At 32.3% G+C, this 25500-nt stretch overlaps 1 protein-coding gene across 1 annotated transcript in view; it reads right to left on the bottom strand.

Moving 5' to 3' along the window:
- Window positions 1–655: 655 nt before the first annotated feature.
- Window positions 656–25500, bottom strand: part of LOC133199266 (receptor-type tyrosine-protein phosphatase T-like) — a 46412-nt gene continuing 21567 nt past the window's right edge. The window contains exons 6-28 of the mRNA XM_061335100.1: window positions 22496–22636; window positions 22062–22199; window positions 18332–18472; window positions 17728–17865; window positions 10672–10721; window positions 10491–10576; window positions 9796–9845; window positions 9239–9549; window positions 9064–9151; window positions 8669–8733; window positions 8021–8057; window positions 7810–7907; window positions 7125–7253; window positions 6627–6769; window positions 6214–6349; window positions 5740–5886; window positions 4406–4490; window positions 4004–4077; window positions 3577–3711; window positions 3354–3473; window positions 1822–1970; window positions 1013–1235; window positions 656–745 (exon numbers count right to left, since the gene is read on the bottom strand). Coding sequence (XP_061191084.1) covers window positions 656–745; window positions 1013–1235; window positions 1822–1970; window positions 3354–3473; window positions 3577–3711; window positions 4004–4077; window positions 4406–4490; window positions 5740–5886; window positions 6214–6349; window positions 6627–6769; window positions 7125–7253; window positions 7810–7907; window positions 8021–8057; window positions 8669–8733; window positions 9064–9151; window positions 9239–9549; window positions 9796–9845; window positions 10491–10576; window positions 10672–10721; window positions 17728–17865; window positions 18332–18472; window positions 22062–22199; window positions 22496–22636 — 2774 coding nt within the window. The remainder of the gene's footprint in view (window positions 746–1012; window positions 1236–1821; window positions 1971–3353; window positions 3474–3576; window positions 3712–4003; window positions 4078–4405; window positions 4491–5739; window positions 5887–6213; window positions 6350–6626; window positions 6770–7124; window positions 7254–7809; window positions 7908–8020; window positions 8058–8668; window positions 8734–9063; window positions 9152–9238; window positions 9550–9795; window positions 9846–10490; window positions 10577–10671; window positions 10722–17727; window positions 17866–18331; window positions 18473–22061; window positions 22200–22495; window positions 22637–25500) is intronic.

The raw sequence follows: 25500 nt of genomic DNA, 5'->3' as shown, positions 1-25500 counted from the left end.
AGCACTTACAAATTATGTAATGTATTCTTCATGAATTTTTCATTGGTCACTGAATTTCAAATTTTGTTTCTGAGATATGACAACAAATCTTAATCTCTAGATTAGAATGTGGCTTTAAAAAAAATTGCCACCAATCCCAAAGCAAACCCATTGCATCGCAGTATTTTCATTTTTAGTAAAGAACAGCTAGATAACAGGTTTTATTTCAAAATCAGTGACCCTATATATTTCTGTAAAAGATTAGCGACATTTTGCATAATTTCTTTAAACTAATTTGAATAGAATAACTTTAACCTACATCGCATACTTTAATGCTTTTATATGTAGCCAGATGCAGTTTCAAGTACAATTATTTTGTTGTTTCTGCATTCAGCTTCAAATATATAAATGATTACTGGATTAAAGATTTCTTTTATGAAAAAAGTCTGTATATAATTCTCTTATAGGCAGTTAAATAATATTAATAATACTTAGTAAATTCCTATAGTTTAATATGATGGAAACATTTTCTTTTTCATAAAGATAATGATTAATTAATTAACACAGCTAACAGAAGTTTATATAATTGTAATAATTTTAGGTAAGATATTTTTCTTTAATTATTTCAGAAGGTTTCTCTCCACAATAAAGTGTGCACATTCCTAGGAGAACGCCTTCACAGGTTGGTGTAAGTATTTTCCTCAGTGGAGTCTTCTTGTGACCGGATGTATTCATACACAGCATCGTGAATCAATATGTACTCCTCCTACATCAAAAATTAAATAAAAGGAAGTTTATAACTTACCTTACAACGCACAAAGAAGACACGCATAAGAAATAAGAAATACACTGATTTAATGTATGTATATATTGTATTTACGAGAGAAGTTAATATTGATGAACACGGTTCTGGTCGTCCTTTCTTACATACTAAATAAGGAATTATTATCTAAATGGAAAGTGGTATTCAAAAAAGCAATTATCAATTTACTAGAATACATGTATATATGAGGGTTTTTGATAATAAAATTACCATTGTGGGGCACAGTTCTGGACGTCTTATCTGTAACTGACGGACAGCAGAGAAGATGTCCACCTCTCCGTCCATAGACAACTGTTGTAGTGTGTTATATACAGCACAGAATACACCACAAAGCACTGCTCCGTCACTGATAATAAAAATGTTAATATCCATAGACAACTGTTGTAGTGTGTTATATACAGCACAAAATACACCACAAAGCACTGCTCCGTCACTGATAATAAAAATCATGAGAAAAAAATCAAATAAATTTGACTATTATTGTAGGCTTAATACTAAGAAAATCTAACAAATTTTTTTTTACCTGTCTTTTGCAGTTATGAACATTATGAACGCACACCATACATTTGGATCAACATAAAATAAAAAGGGGATCATGAAGACTCTTTTAAAGGTTAAACTTTTTATAAGGTCTCAATATATTATTAAAATGAATTATGTTTTAAGACACTGTACCATGGAATTGGATTTAAAATTTAAATCTCTATAGCAATTTTGACTAGTGTCTTTACCACGTTTCATAAGGATAAGTTATATTAATACATGTTATATGATGTTTTCCTAACCTAAGATGCTACTTTTTAAACAATAAATTATTTATATCAGGAACACTACAGGGTTTTCAACTGACCATAAGAACTTATTATAGAATTAAAGAAACTTGGTGACATTACGCTTTGATACTCATAGACACGAGAACAACATACACAAGTCACTTCTTTGCCGAACTGATGAGTCGAGAATCTGAGGGTCCAATAATTTTTTTTTTTTTGTTAATAATTTCTTTGATCTAAAAATACCTGCTGACTACTGTAATGGGGACATCTGTTTTACTCTGTAAAGCAAATACAACCAAACGTAACATCTCCGCTGCAACCTGAGAATGGTCTTTATTTTTCAAGCTTCCCTTTGGCTCTATAATCGACATTGAATGTCTTTGACTGTTTTCCTGAAAATAAAAGAATTTTAAGGCAAAGAAATCTTTATGTAGGACAATTGATATATTTATCATTTCAAAAACAAACATAAACAAACTTTTATGCATTATCTGTTAGTTAGAGAATAAATGCATCTGTGTAATAGGCAATTGAATCTAAATAAAACATTTAAACTAACACTTTTTTGAGGAAGCTTTATCTGTGCAGAAAAAAATGTCATTCGTTTGCAATGTATTTATCACAAGCAGATTGATTAAAAGAAGTGACTTGAATAGGTATGTCTCACGATTTGTAAATCAGATCTGACCCATATTTAGATATTTTAGTAGAAAAAGACGTTAATGGTAATCTAACAACCAAGCTTTATGATAAACGTGATGACTTAAAATTTTCAATCGTCAACTTCCCTTACTTATGCAGCAATATACCTTCATCACCTGCATATGGGGTTTATATCTCTCAGTTGATTCAATACGCAAGAGCATGCTCTACGTATGAACAATTTTTAAAACGGGGTAAATTTTTGACAAACAAGTTGATGAAACAAGAATATCAGCAGTCTCATTTAAAGTCGTCATTTCGTAAGTTCTATAGTCGATAAAATGACCTTGTCAGCAAATACAATTTATAATTAAGTCATGCTGCCTGACGTTTCTCATACTAATTGTTCGCCATTATTTACACACTGAATTGTCGACGGATATTTCCGCTATTATCCGATCATTACAAGGAGTACACGCGGGTGTGACCGGTCGGCAGGGGATGCTCACTCCTCCGATCCCACCTCTGATGTTTTAGAGGTCTGTGTTTGCTCTGCTCTAAACTTTGTAATGTTTAATGGACTTTTGAGCTTGAATACTGTTTGTTATCTCCATATATTGCATCTGAGATGTCTGTACACACAGAAATCTTAATGTCTTAATACTTTTTTTAAACATGGAGCAGAATATGACATAAAATTATTATTTTCCTTTGATTACTGATAAATTTTATACGGTTAACCAACCTTTAAATCAAAATGATTTCTTGCTTATAAATTAATTCTAATATATATATTGCTCTAACGAATCAATACTAAACAAAACCTCTGAGCTTTGAATGAATTACCCGTGATCTGCCTTTTCTAGCCAGCCAAGGTAGAATGTTTGAGTATTTTTACTCAAAAAAAAATTCTTTACACATCGATGAAATAAGAAATAAGTTGACGTTTGAAATCCCAATATAAATAAAATCAGGTCATCTATTTATCAATTGCAGTAAACTGTTACATGCTATTTCTCCTATAAGACAGCAATGACATTGGAGTATCCATTTTCAGTGGAGACATAAACAATGTAAAACTAATCGATTTTAAAAAGTATCTCAATTCTATTTCCAGGGCAAAATATACTTACCCCATTCTGATAAATGGTGAATGTGGTACATTTCATTTCGGAGACCTGCTCATGCTCGCAGATAATGGTGAATGGAGGTACGGATTTTGAATTATTGGCAGATGGCATCCACTTACTTGTCTGAATTACAAAAAATCAAATAAATATCTTTATTTTTTACTGGAATTTTTGGGGGTTAAAGAATCAAATAAAAGTACAATTAAAATACTTGATATCTACTGACTGATTCAACATCTCTCACAGGATCCATACAAATCACTACATTTGATTCGTGATCAGTGAGCAGGCGCAGGAAATCCACAGCGTCTTCTGGCGGTGGATAGTGTGTTATTATGAAGGCTCCGACGTTGAGGTAAGACTTAAATAAAGAATTATATGTGTATTTCAACGAATTTTGGATAATATCAGAGTCAAATGATTTTTGTATTTACCCTATTAATTTGTCTGCAAAACCTACTTGGTTCTGATTTCTTTCTTATAAGCGTTTTGTATAATTTGATTTTTTGAATGAATATAATTCCTCTTTTCAGATTCCATTGTATTTAATAAATACAAACCCCAGATTCTCTAGTTTTGAATTCAAAAAAATTCAAAAACAATTATAAAACATCTCTTAACAGTTACCTATCAAAACCTTTTTTCGTACGTACAGGAATAGAAACGGCATTGATGTAATTTCCACGCTTTGTTACACTTGGAGACAGGAACATACTGTACTTGTCAACTAGAAAAGTCTATCTCATTTTAGAGCCAGAATGTGCACAAAATACGACGATCTGTAATAATATTTTTAAAAACTTTGTCTCCAGTAAAATAGCTTTGAAAAATCAGCATTATAAACTTTCAGAAATTTTAAGTAGGTAGATGAACAAACTGAAGCTGAATTAAAAAAAGAGGGAAGACTTTTTAATATTTTTGACACAAGTAATGTAACAGACTTAATATTTCAATAAAACAGAAGACGAAAGAGTGCCCTTTCCTTAGAAAAGTAAAATATTTATCATTATTGAATTAACATTCATCAATGATTTAACAGATGTAGAATGGCTTACGTGGAAGAACCGATTTGTTATCCCCGCTCTCCACAGCAAGCTTATAATCCTCTTCTGTGTAGGACGGCCGTACTCTTACAAGAGTCTAAATGGTGAAATCTTATTTCTCTTAATTTTGTTTAAATCAGATGAATATATGGATACTTTTATCTTCATAATTTATCTGATTTGAAAACATGCGCATGTGAGTTAAGGCTAGATTTAGGCGTTTCTATGCAAATGAGTTAATAAAAACGCATAAATTGTATATTTATTATTCAGAGAAAGTTTTGAGCTATTTTCTTATGCATACTTAGTACCCACGATATGTTATAGCCAGTACACATTATGACGTCACTGATCTTACCTACTGGAGGTAACAAAACACATCAACAAAACAGCTTCGACGCAAGGGATTACCCTATTTATTTTTACATAAAAATTGTATAATGCGAAGAAGAATATTCTATATATTAATAAAACTGCTGCACAAATCCTAGGTAATTTCTCATTTAATCGGAATTTGAGGAAACTTAAGCGGACGGTACATTTTTTCCCTTATTCAACTTAAAACTTTACAAATAGAAATTACACAACTGAGCTGTTGATATTTGTGCAGCAATACCAGCAAACTTTGGAATACTTTGCTTCTAAATATACCTTGTTTTGGTTAAATAAAATAGAGCATGCCCTTGCGCCGAAGTATTTTTGTTGATATCCATTATAATCTTGTGTAGTAAAGAACAATGACGTCAAAATATGAAAATTTGTATGTCGTGGGTACCAAGTATGTATTAGGCAGTAAGTTTTAATAGATTATTTGCATATAAATGCCTATACCTAGCCTTAACTCACCTGCGTGTAAAAACATTATTTTGTTGCAAAAATAAAAGTAAGGAAAGTTCCACATACGATAATCACATTTTTCAGCACTTTCTATTTCTATGTCAATAAGATGATTTACCTACAAAACATCTTTCAGTCGAAATTTTTTTGGGGATTGCTAAATTGTTATCTTGACAATGAAAACGTAATTAACATATATTATTTTAATTATTTGGTTATATGATTAAGTAATACTTGCTGAAGTCTTAATGTGATGCAGTGATTTCATTGATACAAATATAAATGAAAACAAAAAGTATCGATTTGAAAGTTTCCATATCTTTATTTGGTCTTTTGTACACAATAATCAAACATTGTGTTTATCTGGAAGATCAATGCAGTTGAACATATCTTTCCACGAGAACCATTTAAACAAATCAGTGAGCTAGGATTTATTCAGTCATTTAAAAAAATATGATTTATCTTGATATTAATAATTGTCTTATCAATTTCTCAATATCAAATATTACCTGAAATTCTTTTGTTAATTGACTCTTATTGGATTGTTTATCTCGCGTCATTAACTCTGCTTTCCTTAAGAATTCAGCTTTGGATAGTACACATGTTGGAGCTTTGAACATGGTATCAAGTGCCAGAAATATAGTCATATACTGCTCCTGAAATTTTAAAGAACCAAACCATATTATACAATGATTGTTAAATTTCAGGATTTTTAAAATGTTTTTAAACGTTTTTCATGAATGGTTCGAGCTTTAAGTCTTTGTTAATGTGGTATTTTTCTTCAAATATATTTTGTTACATGTAGATTAGTTGATCTAGAGAAGGGCAACTTTTGAAATCAAAATGCTTGCAAAAATATTTTTTTTTTTATACAGAGAAGATAATGCAAAATTTATATTTGATGACAAAAAAAAATTATATTTTAATTAACTATGCAATGTATATTATAACGCTCCAATTCAATCAACTAATGATAAACTCACATATGTCTGAACCATATTCATTCTGTTTTCTCTCATTTTCTTCACGTATTCGGCAATGTTGATTTTCTTGTTTGTTTTGCCCGCCTTATATAAAGCGTCTATAGCGATATATGTACCTGTAGGCCCTATCCCTGCACTAGGATTATCAGAGAATAAAAACAAGTTTTTGGTAATAATATGTAAATTAGAAAACATATTAGAGTACATGTACGTCAATCTGCACTTATTACTTGAAAAATAAAAGAAATAAATTTCAAAATAGAAAAAGAAGACACTTTCTTAGAACCTTGTATATTGTGTATATTTAAAAAAAATGCATTTCAACAAATTATGAAGAAGAAATTTATAAATGTTTAGCATGAAACCTATAATATTTTGGAAGAGTATATGATTGAATGTGCTCTTTGAATAACCTGCAGTGTACTAAAATTGGACCACTATTTTGTTGATCAATTGTCCTTGTCACGTGATCATGGAAAAGTACAAGACAGAGCGGTTCCGGTATGCCATGGTCCGGCCAGGCGGTATAGTGGTACTGTGTTACAATTCGAGATGTCTGTTAATAAAAATTGGAGATATCTTAGTTCCATAACAAGTGCAAGTTGGAGACCGTATTTTTCCTCAAAATGGAGTTCCTTTATTTTTTTCTCTAATTTTAAAGTGATACAATGCTGTAAGGAGCTGGAATTTCAAAACATTTTTACTAAGTACCGGTTTTGAGACAACCGTTTAGCCATATCACACGAAAATTACTGTGAAACTTCAAATGAAAAATCAAAACTTACCGTGATGACGTAATCATTTTGCTAATATAATCATGGTATTGGCTCTATCTTTTTGATTTTCAAAGAAAGTTTGTTTGTATCTTGTGTACATAATAATGATTATTGAAAATGTATTTTTTTACTCACCCCTTTGTTAGTTACACTAAATTTTCTGATTTTATAATTTGCATAGCTTTCCTCTTCGTCCAAGCTGAGGGAGATCACACCAAATGTACTAGTTTGATGTAAATCTGGCCAGTATCTGACACATTTTGACTGTAAAGTTAACATAAAGTTGTCAAAGATTGGGTATTTTTTAGTCACTGCTTCTATTTGAAGTGAAAAAAATGACTTTTGATTTGGGGTTTTACTGCTTTTATACAGCCGAATGTTACATTTTTGTACTTTTATATCTTGTGGCAAATACATATCCTACAATTCACCTTCATAGAACAGTACAGTGTTTTTAGAAAGTTTAATTCTAAAAGTGCGTAGTTAGTTATTCATTTTTACGTCGTGGGTCTTGAATCCCACTGTGGGACGCTGACAAAGGTTCTTCGGATAGGACCGCAGAAATCGAGGGGCAATGTAGCACTACATTATGGCACGAAACTAATTTCTTACTACCTTTTGCAATAAGTGTTGAACGTACGTAAAAGTGTATAGACTTTCATGCCATTGGTAGCATCCCAGCATGAGGGAAATATTTTCAAACGAATGTTTCTAGGCAACCAATCTCTCTACAGTAATGACAATTTTTTTGGACATTTGAGTTATCAGATTCCCCTCAATGTTTCACTCTCAGTACTTTCGAAAATTAAACTTAGGTTACCTGTTTTCCTTCTTTGAGGTTTGTGAGTGTAACTATTTGGTGGGCATTCTCTTGCCAAATCATGGACCAGAAATCTGTCACCGTATTCTTACGTGGTCCTGTCACAGAGAGACAAATCTATTAGGTAACTTTTTACTAACTGACTGTTAACACTATAGTGTGTTTAGTAAAAGAGAATAAATTTACAATGAATAGAAAGAAACACTGATACCTTGTGTGGCAATATATTCATTCGAATTACTGATGCCCTGAAAATAAAAAGGAAAACTTTTTTCATGATAAATACACTATACAAACGTATGGTATAAAAGATCCATTGCTAAATAGTATAATAATTATGGTCAAACGATAAATTACTCAGATATGTGTTTTGTATATCTTCGTAACGTTTAAAAATAATGTAAATTTATGATAACCTTATGATTTCTGAACTGGTTTCTAATTGTCTTTAAACAATCAAAATGTTATTTTTTTTTTTTGTATTGGTAATTTATTTCCAAAAGGATTATATTAGAAAACAACCACCTGGTATCTTGCACAAATGTCTGGTCAGGTGCCTCAATTTTTTGTGAGTAAACATGTTAAAGTAGCAATACTTCGATTATAAAATCTTAGAAAAAATTATATATTTTTTAAGAACGTCTATCCTTAAACACATTCACAGCCCTTTTGAAGTCACGTTCCGTATTGCTTCACACTTTAAGCATTTTGTAAAGACAGATACACTTAAAAAAATTCTGTTAAGTAATTAAGAGGAGAAAACAAATAACTTTTATTGTTGTTTCCCTTCCCTACCAAAATGGATAGCAATACCAAACATACATCACATTTATAAAGGCTTCTGTTTACAACTACTTACGTCAATAAAATTAGCGTTGATATAGTCTGATTGGCTGTTCAACAATTTGATTCTGGAATGGTCGTCTGAAAGTATTTATTTTTCCATTTTTTGTATTCCACAAAAGCATTATAATTGCCCTCAATACTCTCTCCCAAGAACTGGTATATTTTTAAAATAACTGTTTTTCCTTTATTTACTATTTTGCTCACTTTTCGCTTAAGATTGTTTTGACGCAAAACTTTCTTGACAGATGCATGTTATATCAAGAAAGAAAATTATACTTTAAACTGATAATAATGCAGATTTGCAATAAAAATCATTTCAGTTACAATGTAAATTTGCAAAATAAATGTGAGCAACGATAATTTAATATTTTTTTTTTGTATTATAAACACTTCTCAAGCAGGACTTACATGGCAACGTGTTCTTATATCTGTTCTTAAGTATGTTTTCTGGTTGTTTTCCAGCGTTACAAGGGTATTTTTCACCGTATGGCATTGTCTATCGTAGAAATCGGAACAATTCAACAATTTAACATATAGCACATTTCTAAAAACTTCAATTGCTTTTGATTTTAAAAAAAGTTACCGCATACTCCCTTTTAAAGCCATCATCTTCATTTTTCCGTTTTTCCTTTATAACCTTCTCCAAGTTTTCTATATCAATATCTGGAATCTTTTCTTCATTCATAGAGAGATCTCCGTATGGGTTTTCTTTATGCATATTTTCATCATTGTCGATCTCATCTTCCCGCTCATTCGTTTCTTTGTATAGTTCATAACTCTGATTGTCTTTTCTATGTGTATGTCGAGATCCACTTTTCTTTGAGAATTCTTCATCTTCATCCATGTTATAAAAAATATTCGTGAAAGTCGTTTTTTCTGCTCTTGAAGCACTTTCTAATGAGAAAAAAGATATGATATTGTTGGGGTTTTTTTAACTAAATTTAAGTGATACTATAGAAAATTCGTAATTAACTTTGACTCTAGGAACTGACAGGCAATGTACACGTCCAATTTCAAGACAGTTTATCTCTACTGATAATAAATTTTTATAACAATTTAAGCCTTAAATATGTTTGCTTCTCTCCAAAAAAAAAATTGTTTTATTCACAATATATAAAATATATAATTATATCTCTTAACCTGCGCTTCGTATCTTTTTTTTCTCGTTATTTCTTTTCGAATCTCGCGATCTGCAAACAGAAACACAATCCATAAACATTTAAATTTGATGATTTTTCTTCCAACGGTGTTGTTTTCTTACTAACATTTTAATAACTAACAAATCTACTATTATCTACTGTGAATGCTTATTTGAAAAAACGACGATTTTTTTTCTAATTCTTATAACGAAAATAATTCTTTTTGGATCTTAGTTCTATATTTCCACTCAGTTTTTTTTTTATCACGGGCTGACAATTGTATGACGAGAAATCGATGTAAAATTATTTTTAGCAATAGCAATGGCTTTTGGAAGGAAAAAAGAAACGCATGGTAAACTTTTGAAGAGAATTAATGCTGATCTTTCAACTCGTTCCTACGGTATGTACATTGTATACAAATCGAAATTTCGACTTATAATTGGTCATGTTTGCTGTATACTTTGGAAAAAATAGCATAAACTCAACAGGAGATAGTACATGTAAAAATTATTATTACTCAAATGGTTTCAGGTGAAAGAATAAAAATTGTTTGAAGATTATTTAGTTTTCGCTTTGTTTTGTTTATCTCAAAAGAAAAAAAAAACATAAATTTTAATAAAATTTTAATTAAGAATTTTTACGGAAAAAAATGCTTTTTTTCTGTATGACACTTGCTTTTGTCAAAGTTTGACCTACCGTCTTACTAAGATGGCTGCAAATATGATCAGAAAGAAGACAACAGCGGTAATTACTCCAGCAATTACAGGAATCGACGATGCTGTCTAAAATGATAAACATTTATACTAATAAATTTTAATTATTTATTCTTCAATTGATAATTATCCATTAATTTATTAAAGTATATGTCAAAGCCAACCTCAGAAGATTTCGAACACGATCTGGACTCCGGACTCATTTCAGTACACACTACAAAAAGATTCATTTTGTTTATAAATGTATCTTATGAAAGTTATCATAATGTGAATATAATTTTACAGAATATTATTAAGGAAAGATGAGGCCAAAGGGTCAAAGCTCCCCTTCCCTCCCCCGCGTCACCTGTCTTTTTTTTTTAGACAAATGTTTTTTTTTCTTTTAATTTGATATGTAACCTAATATCATGAAACTGATCATAGTGGTCGTTCCTTTGTCTCAACTTTAGAAGCTTTAAGTGTGAAATTGGGGCTTGGGTCTTCTTGAGCAGGTTTTTTTTTTACAGAATTCATCCCATATATTAACCTCGACCTTGCTCCAGTTAAATAATTTAGTATGTTTGCATATCAAAAAAGATGAAATGTAGCCCTGCTACTCTCCATTTTTTTAGTTCCCAATACCAATAAAATCATATTCCTAGATCATGGTAAGGTACATTTGTTAATAAATATGATTTATTTATAATGGAATAAGTATTTGTTCATTGCTATTTTAGAAGAGGCTTTTCAAACTTTTTTATATGTATTTTTACTTATATATTTCATAACAGAATATTTCATCCAATTTTTGTGGTTTCAACTTATATTCGGTCATTGTTTAAATAAATGTTTTTAAAAATCTAGACTTTGCATCAATGCTTAACAATGTGATATATTTTGTGACCATATTCTTCTTGAAAAGAACATTTTCAGATTCCAGAATTAACCTTTAAGAGAATCTTATGTACATGTTCTACACAGTAGCCATGGTTTGAACAAATTTGAGTCTGCAAAATCTCAGTATAAGATGCCTGTATGTAAATATCACAAATGTTGGACATACTGTTCTTTTGACATTTTCTTCCTATATACTCCCATAAAAATATTTAACCCCGTATTTGTCTCTTGCCCCACCAGGGACAATAATGTAACAAACTTGAAGTTGCACTTGATGGGGATTTTTGTGTACCCTTGTGCTTGTAACCGAATCCGTACCAAGGGACTTTGATATTGAACGAACTCCAACTTTAACTATAGTTCAAAACTTCTCAAGAAGTTTTTTAAATGAACCAATAAAGTTTCTTCTTTTTAAAATCATTTACTCCTAGAATGATGTATGGTCCTTCAACTGTAGACATCTTCACCAAAGTATACTCTGTTTTACCTTTAGTTACAACTGGCTGCATCAGGAGAAGTCAAGGATATAAACTTTTTACATACAGACAGGACAGACCAAGGACAAATTTTAACGAGAAAAGCTGTCTTGCAACTTTGGTTAAACAATTGACATTTAGATTGAAATCAAATCGATTGAAAAATAGAAGCAATCACAATAATCTCTAATTATATTCATTTGAAACTATTAAATGACATAATTGATGTATTTTAATACATAATTACTGTATTAAAAGCAACAGAAAATATATGAAATACTAGTTATGTTAACCCCCCCCCCCCACAAGGACAGACAATATGTTATTTGTTGATGTCTTTTTTTCTGAAAAATGGTTGTATTTTTAACAAGTCACAAAATACCTTTGTTTTACCTTTTAGTGTTATAAATAGAAATCATTGTAAGTTGATGTTTTCTGAAGAGATGAATCATACCGTTGATACAAAGCGATCCATCGTATCCAATCGAACACCCTTCTAAACATTTACCATTAACATTGTAACATTGTGTAATATTGTAGCAGTGGCCGCATATTTGACTGCAATTATCACCGTACTTTCCGATGTCACATTCTTTAAATCACAAAAAAAAGATTCATTCATTTTTTCATTAATACTTGTCAATTACAAATAAAAATGAGAAAAAGGCACAAAGAGGGGTAATTTTCTTAAAATTGATTTGTACTTTGCTTTTAATATTCGACAGCTTAAATTCCGTTTGTTTCTAAGGGATAAAATTATATCTGTTAAAGAACTTGGAAAAACTTGTGGCACATGCATGCAACCTGCATATTGAATACTTGTAAATCATGAAAATGAAAAAAAAAATGTAGATATATTTATGCCCCCGGATCGAAAGATCCCGGGGGTATATTGTTTTTGTCCTGTCTGTCTGTTTGTCTGTTTATCTGTTTGTCTGTTTATCTGTTCGTCTGTCTGTCTGTTGTCAACTTTAACCTTGCCCATAACTTTTGATTGGTTGGAGCTATGACTTTCCTATTTCACATGTGTATTTCTTGTGACAAGACCTTTCTTTGGGTACCATCATATTTGACCTTTTGACCTTGACCTTGGAGTTTGACCCACTTTTGCAAAATTTTATGAGACATTTACCTTGGCCATAACTTCTGAACAATTGGTGCTTGGGGTTTCCATCTCCACATGTGTATTCTTTGTGACAAGGCCTTCCTTTGGATTCCAACAACTTTGACCTTTTGACCTTGACCTTGGAGTTTGACCTACTTTTGAAAAAACTTTAATCTTGGCCATAACTTTTATATGGTTGATGCCAGGGTTTTCATACTTCACATATGTAATCCTTGTGACATCACCTTCCTTTGGATACCAACCACTTTGACCCTTTGACCTTGACATAGGAGTTTGACCTACTTTTGAAAAACTTTAACCTTGGCCATAATTATTGAATGGTTGGTGCTAGGGCTTTCATACTTCACATACGTAGTCCTTGTGAGAAGACCTTCCTTTGGATACCAACCACTTTGACCCTTTGACATTGAAATAGGAGTTTGACCTACTTTCGAAAAACTTTAACCTTGGCCATAACGGGTTGGTGCTTGGGCTTTCATACTTTACATATGTAATCCTTGTGACAAGACCTTTGGATACCAACAACTTTGACCTTGACCTTGATGTTTTACTTACTTTCAAAAAACTTTAACTTCGCCATAACTTTTGAACAGTTGCAGCTAGGGCTTTCAAATTTAACAATTTTTTATCTTTTGGCCTGGATTTTGATTTGCATTTGAGAAACTTTAACCTTCACCATAAGTTGCCATACGGGGACATCAGTGTTTCACAAACACATTTTGTTTTCACTCAGACTTCGTTAGAAACCTTTTTAAATCTACATATCATTTAGGTTATGTACTTCAAAGATATTTAAGTAATTTTGATTCAACAGAAATCATCTAACTCTAAATAAACTTTAATAATTCGTATCTTTAAACAATAGGCCCAAGGAACTTACGGGTCATCTTAAAATATAGCTTGTAAAAGATAATGGAATGACAATTTATAAAAAAAATAATAAACTGATAGATGAAGATATGTTGATAAAACCAAAAGAAATAGTATCATTGTCGATAAGCAAAATAGTATAGTAATAAGCAATCACCCACAAAGTATTTACTTCCTTCACTTGAAAATTAACGAACTTGTGCTTTAAAATATATATCCCTCAACTACCTGGGGTTAAAGGGGTGTATATATTTGCTTTTTACATTTTCACAATTTAAAAATCAGTGCAACTTCTGCAAATATTTGCAAAGTATGTGCTTGGAAAAAAGAAATCTTGTGTCTTCTGAACAAAATATCAAGCCTTTAGTATAAGGCATGATAATACCAAAGCGACATAAATTAAAAATACGATTGAAAGTTTGAAATACAAATGTGAACGAAATGAAATAAATCAAAACAAAACAAATTAAAAAGGTATGTGTGTCTCATTCTGCTTCTACAGTCACTGCCATATTTTGAACAAAGGAAAAATGTATTACTGCTATCAGATTTGCATAACCTGCCAGAAGAAACTATTTAGAGCCACTGAATGTTCAACTCAGCGCTTGAGAGGTTTTTCTTCTTTCTACAAGTGTTAGAGCAAAGTACACAAATTCTAAATAAACACGAATATTGATCCAAAGGTAACGTACCAGCTGCTATAAAATCTTTACAAACCGAGTTGTCAAGAATTTTCTTTGTTCATTCCTCTATTTTTTTTTACTGTTGCCTTAAATTTTCATTCAGATACAGGTATATGCAATGATTTTTTATATATTAAAATAAACACAATCTTAAGTCACGTTTATTGCCACAGTGCAATAACGATACCGACGTCGTTATTTTCGGCACTCGTTTTCAGGTAATCTATTATCATAAATCATTTAAAAATTTCTCACTAATTTTTTATTTTATGTGCACTCCCAACTTGTGTCAGAATGCCCAGTTTTGATCCATTTAAAAAAAAAAAACTTTCCAAAGTGTATTTGCGTATCCATTCCGTTGTGCGTACATGTACATTTACCGGTAGATCTAGCGTGGCGGTCGATTCAAGAGGAAGTGTCATGGAAAATACTTTCCTCTTCTAAGCATCTGTCAGTCTTTTGACTTCTATTTACAATGGTATTTTAGGCATCTTTTGTACCTTTGGCATATTAATTATTTTCTTTATTAGTTGTCAATGGACGTCACGTCAAATCCGGTGTTAAATCAAGATATTAACCTTTGCAACTGTAGGAAAACTGGTTTTTGTTTACAACCAAATTGCTTACCTTTTCATCTTTACATCTTTAAACTTGATTGTTAAGAGTTTTTACCTCATTATTTTGGTGCTATTTCAACATATTTAACTTTAAACACAACGCGAAGTCAAACACATGTTGCCAGTTCTCCATTTGTAAACAATCTATGTAACTTCCTGTACTGTGTATTCACATACCTTTGTAAAGTCCGCTCTGATTGGCTAATCGGCGTTATGTGAATCCAATAGTTCAATTTGATATAAACTTATCGATTCATTGATTTTCTATTGTTCAATAAAGTATAAAAGGACAGTCTTGTCCTTTTCTTTTTGGAGTTGTCCGGCAGAACACTCCGTACAGGTACTGTTTCAGCACCTCACTCTTTTTCTGTTACTTTCACTTTTACAGTGCATTTTTGATAACTGAGTCACTGACTCATTCGGAATTTTTTTTCCTTAAAAGTTTATTTTTTGAAATAAATTAAATTTCTTATTTGAAATAAATATTTTTGAATTATATTTCTTCTAAAAATTATTTAGATATTTTTGAACATTTTTGTGATTTTAGGAGTGCCGAGCAATTATTTATCACAATTTATATCTGGAAAATATTTACATTTTCCAATTTATTTTGGTGCTTTTTGATAAAGAATTCATATTTTGAGAATATTTCTATATAAATATTTCATATTATACAATTTTCCTTTCTGAGAGTTTCTTTTCTCAACTTTGTGTATATTATTCATATTTTCCCCTCATTTTTGTTATTGCATCTTGTTATCATTTTTGTTATCATCTTTACCCATCAAAATCATTTTTCTTATATAAACTACTGAAATTTAAACCTGACTTATGTTGTTCTTCTCTGTCATAAGCACATCTAGTGATACGATTGTGGTATGTAAGAGACTCATTGCTCCTGCGCAAAGCTAAGGTATAATCTAGCACGGCCATACATTTAATAGATTATTTATCTTGGCTTGCGGGGGCATGAAACCCTCTTCCTTACTACACAACATTCACTTCGGAGGGAGAAGTAAATGGACGATTTATCAACTTCTAAAGGCACTTACTGCTGAATCTGACGATTCATAGGATATACACAAAATAAATTTAAAAAAAAAAACATCTGGACGAAGATAAAAAAGAAACAAGATATGTTTGAAACACTGATGCCCCCGTATGGCAGCTTATGACGAAGGTTAAAGTTTCTTAATTGAGATGAAAACTCCAGGTCAAGAGATAAAAAATGTTGGTAGCCAAAGAAAGGTCTTTTCTTGAGAAATATACCTGTGAAATTTGAAAGCCCTAGCTCCAAATGTTCAAAAGTTATAGCGAAGGTTTAACTTACTTTTAAAAGTAAGTGAAACGTCAAGGTCAAAGTCAAATGAGGCCCCCAAGGAAACGTCTTGTCACAAGTGATACACATGTTCGTGAAATAAGAAAGCCCTAGAACCAAACGTTCACACGTTATGGCGAAGGTTAAAGTTTTTTTTTTAAAGTAGGTGAAACTCCAAGGTCAAGGTCAATGCCAAATTTGTTGGTATCCAAAGGAAAGAATGCACTTGTGAAGTATGAAAGCCATAGCACCAAATGTTTAAAAGGTATGGCCAAGATTAAAGTTTTTCAAAAGTAGGTCAAACTCCAAGGTAAGCACAAAGGGTCCAGGTTGTTGGTATCCAAATGGAAGGACCTGACACAAGGATTACATATGTGAATTATGAAAGCTCTAGCACTAACCATTCAAAAGTTATGGTCAAGGTTAAAGTTTTTCAAAAGAAGATCAACCCCTAGGTCAAGGTCAAAGGGTTTAAGTGGTTGGTATCCAAAGGAAGGTCTTTTTACAAGGAATATACATGTTAAATATAAAAGCACTAGCTCCAAAAGTTCAAAAGTTATGGCCAAGGTTCAACCCCAAAGTCAAATGGTCAAAGTTGTTGGTATCTAAAGGAAGGTCTTGTCACAAGAAATACACATGTGAAGTTTGAAACCCCAAGCACCAACTTTTCAAAAGTTACAACCAAGGTTAAAGTCTCCAAAATTTTGCAAAAGTGGTTCAAATATGATTGTACCCAAAGAAAGGTCTTGTCACAAGAAATACACATTTAAAAAATGAAAATCATAGCTCCAAATAATCAAAAGTTATGAGCAGGGTTAAAGTTTTAACGGACAAACAGTAGAAATAGACAAACAGATAGACAGACGGACGGACAGGGCAAAAACTATATACCCCCGAATCTTCGATACTGGGGCATAAAAAATAATATGAAACTCAAAACAAGACGCTTTACAGCAGAATGACAATAAAAATTATTACATAGAAGGTGTGGGAGGTTTGATTTAAATTTAAGGCAAATATCAAAATGGATAAGGATATTGGTATGTAAAATTCTGTTGACAACATTCGATTATTAAAGAATTGAAAGCAGTTGTCACAATCCTCGTTCATTCTATCATAGAAATATATATGACTTAATTTTGGTATCATATTTTATATAATTACAAGTATTATCATGTCTTTTTTATGGTTAGAAAAAAATATTGATAAAAAATATCAGTCAAACATTTGGCTCAAAAAATTAAACACCAGTACCTTTGTCACATCGTGACCCCGTGTAACCCGCAGAACATCCCTCAAAACAGCTTCCATTGACAGGGTGACACTGTGTTTTATTATAACAGTGACCACAGGTCTGGGTGCAGTTTTCTCCGTACATCCCATCGTCACATTCTTTAAAAAATAATTCATTAACGTATGATTCTCTTAATTGTCTTGTTTTCAACACAAGGTATATTTGGTAAGATAGTGTCCACTGATGTTGTAAAACATTTTCAGAAAATAATGAAAAGATGAAATATGTTATTCTGTAATTTATGTATTAAGGCGAATGAAAACAAATGTATTACATTCATTTTTATTCACGTCGTCCAATTTTACTTTAAATACAGGAGAACTTGTCTAATCGGGTTTCATAGACCTGGCCGAATTAGACAACATTCTGGATTACACATCATGTTTAACAATTGAATTCATTGAAGAAGACTTAAAGTGTACATCGCGTAAGACAAGACTTCGGAGTTCACAACATCAGGATAAGACACACAAGTTTCATGTTAAAAAACAATGACATTGTGCCGAACATTTTTCTACTTCAGTGATATAAAAATTAGTCATAATAGTCATCATTAATAAGTACCTATACAGAGAGGCTCCTTGTATCCAACAGAGCACCCGTCAGAACATGTACCGTTGATATCGTCACACTGTGAGTCATAAAGACAGCTGCCACAGATTTGAGTACAATTATCACGTTGACCGTACATTCCGTCGTCACATTCTAAATAAACGACATCGTACAGATTATATTTGTTAATAATTCAATTGTGGTTGAAAGCACTTTTTAATAATTTGAATCCTGTAATCTATCTTATCTATGTCATTATATTATTTGCGTCATAGAAGTATCTATCTGCTTGACATTATGTTAGAAATTTGTGTATTTTAATGTCATTGTTAAGTACAAATCGCTCATTTTCTTTGCTAAATGGTAAGAATTAAATTATAAGGAATTAATTGAAAATTTACCTAAGTATGATTTGTCCATGTAAAACGTTGACTGAACAATGTAAGCATTTTTAAAATTTTAAATCATATCCTCCCAAAACCCTGATTATAGTTGTAAAACTTTAATAACTCTTAGCTTTATTTCTTAATAAAACTTACAATTTATTTCTTAATTAAACTCAGCTCTGTTTTCACAGAGCTGGTGTCAATGTATAAAATAAAGAAAACGATAACGAACAGTTACTGATCTAAGAAATCCAGTAAACAAAACGAATCACGAACAGAGCAATAATACAGCCCGCAGGTATGTGATATACAATATGACGTCATAATAAGCTTTATGACGTGAACTGTATAGATATCAATTTCTTAACATTCATATTAAAAGATTTATTCAAGTCTTAGAAATAGATTGAAACATGCCAATCATAATACATGTATAACTAAATCTGGACATTTTTAATGGTATAAAGAACGAAGTAATTGTCAACGAGGTTAAATACCTAACCCATGACGTCATAACAATTGATCAAATATTCTCCGAGTGAAATGACACGGAACGAGAATTTATACAACTAATATATGAATTGTGGGTTTAAAGGCATATATAGTGAATATACACGTGTGATTCATTAGGAATTAAAAGTTAAGAATCAGATATATGCTGATTTATTTCTTACAATGAAGATAGGCAGTGTTTGAAATCCCGATCGGCCTTTCTTTTCTTTCATTCTTAACATGAAAGATTCAAAAGTTCAACATTATGCCGCATACTTTGAAATATAAATAACGTCGATATCGATACATTGTGTTCTTAAGTATTTTGGAAGTGTTGCTAAAATCGCATGGTTAACATATGCATAAATTGTGACAATTCTTGGATTATTTGTACAAAATGTAAAAAAAAAAAATGGTAAGGTTTCATGCGATAGTGTGGAATAATAATTTCTGTGACAAGAGAGTAGGATTCTATCAGTTCGTTTCATGGCTCAGAGATTTTTTTTTCATGATTCTTTTTACAGATACGAAATATCCCGGGGTAGTGTTGAGCTTTTACTCGTTATCAATGCATATTTTTCTATTTATAGACGTCACATGATGACGTCGTTGCGGAATGTTTCTTTTAGTCTAAGACTCATTTACGACTATACAATGGAAAATAATAGTACATGTTTTATCCGTAGTTTATCTAATTTATTAATGCTACATTTTACAAAAAAGTGGGAATTTGCCATATAATGATCAGGGTGCTGCTTTAACATTACTGTGGGACCCCTGGGAACACCAGAGAGGGGATCAAATGCCGGGGAAGAGTAAGCATTTCTTTTCACACCCATCGTGACCTCTATACATGTTCAGACAGACGGGCTACTCCGTAGTCATATTAAATACAAATGGTATAAAACATGTCGGACAAAATAGGACAAAACAACAGGTGTGTTTAAAAACAAGGTCATTATAACGACCGTAGAATTTGCAAACAAGTTGACTTTCATTTGGGTTCTTGATATCTGTTTAACATTAACTTATATGCCAGTAGCTTGCATAGGTTTAACATATAATGACATCGCTCACCTGAGCACTATGGCTAGGAAAAAGCAGAAATCAGTTCAGTCTTGAAAGGTTGGAAAGTTTAAATATAAAAGTTGTTCGGGGAGGGGGGGGGGGGGCATGAATTGCACAAATTTGAATCTACTTAACCTGAGGATGCTTCCATTTAAATATGACCAATCATGGCTTTGCTGTTCTTGAGTAGATTTTTAAAGATTTTTCCTATGTATTCCTATGTAAAACTTTGATCACCCATTGTGGCCTCACCCTTACCCCTGGGGGTCATGTTTGAACAAACTTGAATATACACTATCTAAGAATGCTTCCATATAAATATGACCAATTATGGCTTTGCTGTTCTTAAGAAATAGAGTTTTTTTTAAAGATTTTTATTATGTATTCCTATGTAAAATATGACCAAACATGGCTTTGCTGTTCTTAAGAAATAAGGTTTTTTTTTAAAAAGATTTTTATTATGTATTCCTATGTAAAACTTTGAATCGCCCATTGTGGTCCCACCCTATTCCCGGGGTCATGATTTGAACAAAATTGAATCTACTCTACCTGAGGATGTTACCATATAAATATGACCAATCATGGCTTTCCTGTTCTTGAGATGAAGATTTTTAAAGATTTTTCTTATATATCCCTATGTAAAAACTTTGATCGCCCATTTTGGCCCCACCAGATCCCCGGGGGTCATGATTTGAAGAAACTTGACTCTACATTATCTGAGGATGCTTCCATGTAAATATGCCCAATCATAGCTTTGCTATTCTTGAGAAGAAGATTTTTAAAGATTTTTCCTATATTTTCCTATGTAAAACTTTGATCGCCCATTGTGGCCCCATTCGACCCCCGGGGGTCATTATTTGAAGAAACTGGAATCTAACTACCTGAAGATGCTTCCATGTAAATATGACCAGTCATGGCTTTCCTGTTCTTGAGAAGAAGATTTTTTAAGATTTTTCTTATATATTCCTATGTAAAACTTTATTCGCCCATTGTGGCCCCACCCGACCCCCGGGGCTCATGATTTGAAGAAACTTGAATCTACACTACCTGAGGATGCTTTCATGTAAATATGACAAGTCATGACTTTCCTGTTCTTGAGAAGAAGATTTTTAAAGATTTTTCCTATATATTCCTATGTAAAAACTTTGATCGCCCATTGTGGCCCCACCCGACCCCCGGGGGTCATGATTTGAACAAACTTGAATCTACACTACCTGAGGATGCTTTCACATGAGTTTCATATTTTCAAGCACAGTGGTTCTTGAGAAGAAGATTTTTTAATGATGCCATTAATTTTTCACGAATTCATAATTATCTCCCCTCGGAAGAAGGCGTGGCCCTTCATTTGAACAAACTTGAATCCCCTTCAACCAAGGATACTTTGTGGCAAGTTTGGTTGAAATTGGCCCAGTGGTTCTGGAGAGGAAGTCGAAAATGTGAAAAGCTAACAGACGGACAGATAGACGGACTACGGACAAAATGTGATCAGAAAAGCTCACTTGAGCCTTCGGCTGAGGTGAGCTAAAAATTGAACAATTCATTCATCAGCATATCTGTGCTATAGATAAAACGATTCCTTCCTATCAATGATCTTAACGTTTTCTTTAAATAACAAAAGATGACTTAAAAGAACGAAATTTGTTTTCATATCCATTTATAAGATAAAGGAAAGTTTTGCATTTGTACATGTACAGTGATTGAGTGAAAATAAACCCTTTTTCAGGCTGAAATTCCTAAGAGAAAAAAAGAGTGATTTGGTTTACTGTATTTTTTCTGAACAAAAGAAATGTTCTTACTCCGGTCACAACGAGATCCCTTGTATCCTTCAGAACACCCTTCTAGACACCAACCGTTAACATGATGGCACTGTGTATCATTCCGACAATCTCCACATAGTTTGGTACAATTCATTCCGTAGGTTCCATTGTCACATTCTTAAGAATATTATTTATAGTTATCAAGAACGTACTACTAAGATAATGATAATAAATCACCACTACTTTAATCTACATCCAAAGAGAAAAGTAAATAACTGTCTAACTTTAAATGAAAAAAAAAGATGAAAACAGAAAAAGGGCACATACTTATAAAGAAACGCAAAATCTTTCATTTCTTGGATTTTCCATATCTTACATATTGCAAGCAATTAAATACGAACATAACATTAACCAAGTTTCTATTCTATCCTATTGACAAATTTAATAAAAGTCATGCAAAGATAAAAACCTACTTTTATCACATAGGTCCTCCCTCCATCCCTGCTTGCAACCTTCGTCACACTTCCCAGTAAACCTGTTACATCTGCTGGTCACTCCACAGTTAATACTGCATTCTTGACTGCAGTTCTTACCATAGTAACCTGACTGGCATGCTTGAGAGAGTATCAATTTATATCAACATCCACTGAATATTTACAAAAACCTTATTTCTATCATTTACAGCAAAAACAATGCTTTACTTCTTAAATAGTTCAACCAGGTTTCGAAAGCAATCTGTCACTTCAAATATAAAACAAGAGGCCCATGGGCCTTGAATCGCTCTTCTGATAAACTGTGCAACCTATCACATCTATTTGAACCCTCGAAGTATCCTGTATATATAGATAAACCCTTGAAATTCCAATTCACACTCTGAGAACCCAAGATGATTCTAAGCCAATTAGTACCTGAGAGTTGGTCATGGTGACCCACTTATCACTTGTCATTGTCTGAGGACCCATCAACTAAGTTTGATGATTCTAAGCCAATTAATACCTAAAATATTTTTTAAAATTATAACCATAAAATTTTATAAGTAGGTCAAAGTGACCTACTTTTCAATTGTTGTACTCCAAGGACCCAAGATGCATCAATTGACAAAGTTTGATGATTTTAAGCCAATTAGTACCTGAAATATTTAATTAAAGCCATAAATTTTCAAAAGTAGGTCACGGTGACCTACTTTTCAGTTGCTGTACTCCGAGGACCAAAGATACATCAATTGACAAAGTTTGATGATTCTAAGCCAATAAGTACCGAAAATATTTAATTAAAGCCATAAATTTTCAAAAGTAGGTCACAGTGACCTACTTTTCAGTCAATCTACTCCGAGGACCAAAGATGCATCAACTGACAAATTTTGACGATTCTAAGCCAAATAATTCCTGTATTAAATACAGCCATAAATTTCAAAAGTAGGTCACAGTGACCTACTTTTCAGTTGTCGTTCTCCAAGGATCCAAGATGCATCAACTGACAAAGTTTGATGATTCTAAGCCAAAAAGTACCCAAAATATTTAATTAAAGCCATAAATTTTTAAAAGTAGGTCACCATGACTTACTTTTCAGTTGTTGTACTCCGAGGACCCAAGACGCATCAACTGACAAAGTTTAATGATTCTAAGCCAATTAGTATCCAAAATATTTAATTAAAGCCATAAATTTTCAAAAGTAGGTCACCATGACCTACTTTTCAGTTGTTGCACTCCGAGGACCCAAGACACATGAACTGACAAAGTTTTATGATTCTAAGCCAATTATGATTCTAAGCTTCTAAAACGCTTTGAAATCAAATGCCTGCAAAGTTCAAAAAGTAGGTCACTGTGACCTACTTTTTAATAAATATGTTTTATGGCCCCAAGATGCATCATCTTACAAGATTTAATGATTCTAAACCTCTCGGTATTCGAATTAATGACCTTAATTGTTTTGAGAAAGATAAGCCATAAAATTCAAAAAGTAGGTCAAGGTGACCTACTGTTTAGTTTACATACTTTGAGGACCTAAGATACATAAACTGACAAAGTTTGATGATCATAGGCCTTAAATTGTTCAAAATATGCCTCTAAATCATTTTGAAAAAGAATGGCTGCAAAATTTAAAAAGTAGGTCACCATGACCTACTTTTGAGTCAACATGATATGAGGTCCTTAGATGCATCAACTGACAAGATTTGATGATACTAGTCCTTATAGTAAGCAAAATATCAACATTTTAATAAAATGTAATTTTTGGTCAACTTTGAAGTGACCTTGAGACCACGCCCTTTGCCCCAGGGTAAATCCCCGCGCAAATTTTAATCTACAACATATCCTCATCCTTTTGTGTAAGTTTGGTAATAATCTGCCCAGTGGTTCTTGAGAAGAAGATTTTTTAGCAACCAGTACTTTTGTTTCTATTTTCCTAATTATCTCCCCTTGTTAAAGGGTCACAACCCCAGTTTTAGTCTAAATGGGAGCCTTTGGGCCAAGGATACCTTGTGACAAATTTGACAATAATTGGCCAAGGGGTTCTTGAGTTATGGCCCATATTCTAAAAAGTTTACGCACACCGCACGCCGCACATATGGCCATAGCATTAGCTCTTTGAGCCTTTGGCTCAGAAGAGCTAAAAGCATTGTGAAAGAACAAATTTTTCAATGCATTTCCATCAATGTATTGTATGGACCGGTCGGCAGGGGATGCTCACTCCTCCATGGCACCTGATCCCACCTCTGATGTTTGGAGGTCCGTGTTTGCTCTGCTCCTATTTTGTATTGTATAATGAACTTTTGAGCTTGAATACTGTTCGTTATCTCCATATATTTCATGGACATTGTATGTACTTTCTTCCTCATTACTATTTTTTTCTATTTCATAATAATCAAAAGGAAAATATACATGATTTCCTAAAAGGAGAAAAATAGATGTCTCGATTTTTTTTCAAAAGAAATCTGTAAGTTATACCTTTACGGAATTATTAGTTTTCCTAAACCATTTTTGAGTAATCTGATCGTTGAGTTTTTGGTGGTATGAATCCTCCTAACACTATGAAAAATGTGATCGAATATTACAAAGTTCTAATGTGTTAAGAATATAATTTAAATTATTTACACACAATACACATGGATTACTTATCCCGTCAGCGCGTTATAAAAATTTGTCTGCACACACCATTGCAGCAATGAGACTACATCTTCCCCCCCAAAAATAATAATTATAATTCAATGCTTATATTTACATATTTTTACTTTCTGGCTTGTCTGCAAATGTGAGTAATATATCAAATTCCCTGTATAATTCTTCAGATAATTTACAATTTATGGACGAGCTTCTACCCTTAAAATGTTCAATGTGAGGGAATGTTATGATTTTTATTTATGACGTTGCACTTACACGGCGTTCATCGTTTGTGACATCAAAATAAAATCATACTTTAACCTTTTGACCTCCTCGTTCATGTTACATGTATAATATTTTAATGCCGTAGCTTTTCAAAC

This window comes from Saccostrea echinata, unplaced genomic scaffold (assembly GCF_033153115.1).
Source record: "Saccostrea echinata isolate AGI-Se365-2 ecotype Australia unplaced genomic scaffold, CSIRO_AGI_Sech_v1 ptg000033l, whole genome shotgun sequence".
NCBI lineage: Eukaryota > Metazoa > Mollusca > Bivalvia > Ostreida > Ostreidae > Saccostrea > Saccostrea echinata.
This window is presented reverse-complemented; position numbering and strand designations above follow the sequence as displayed.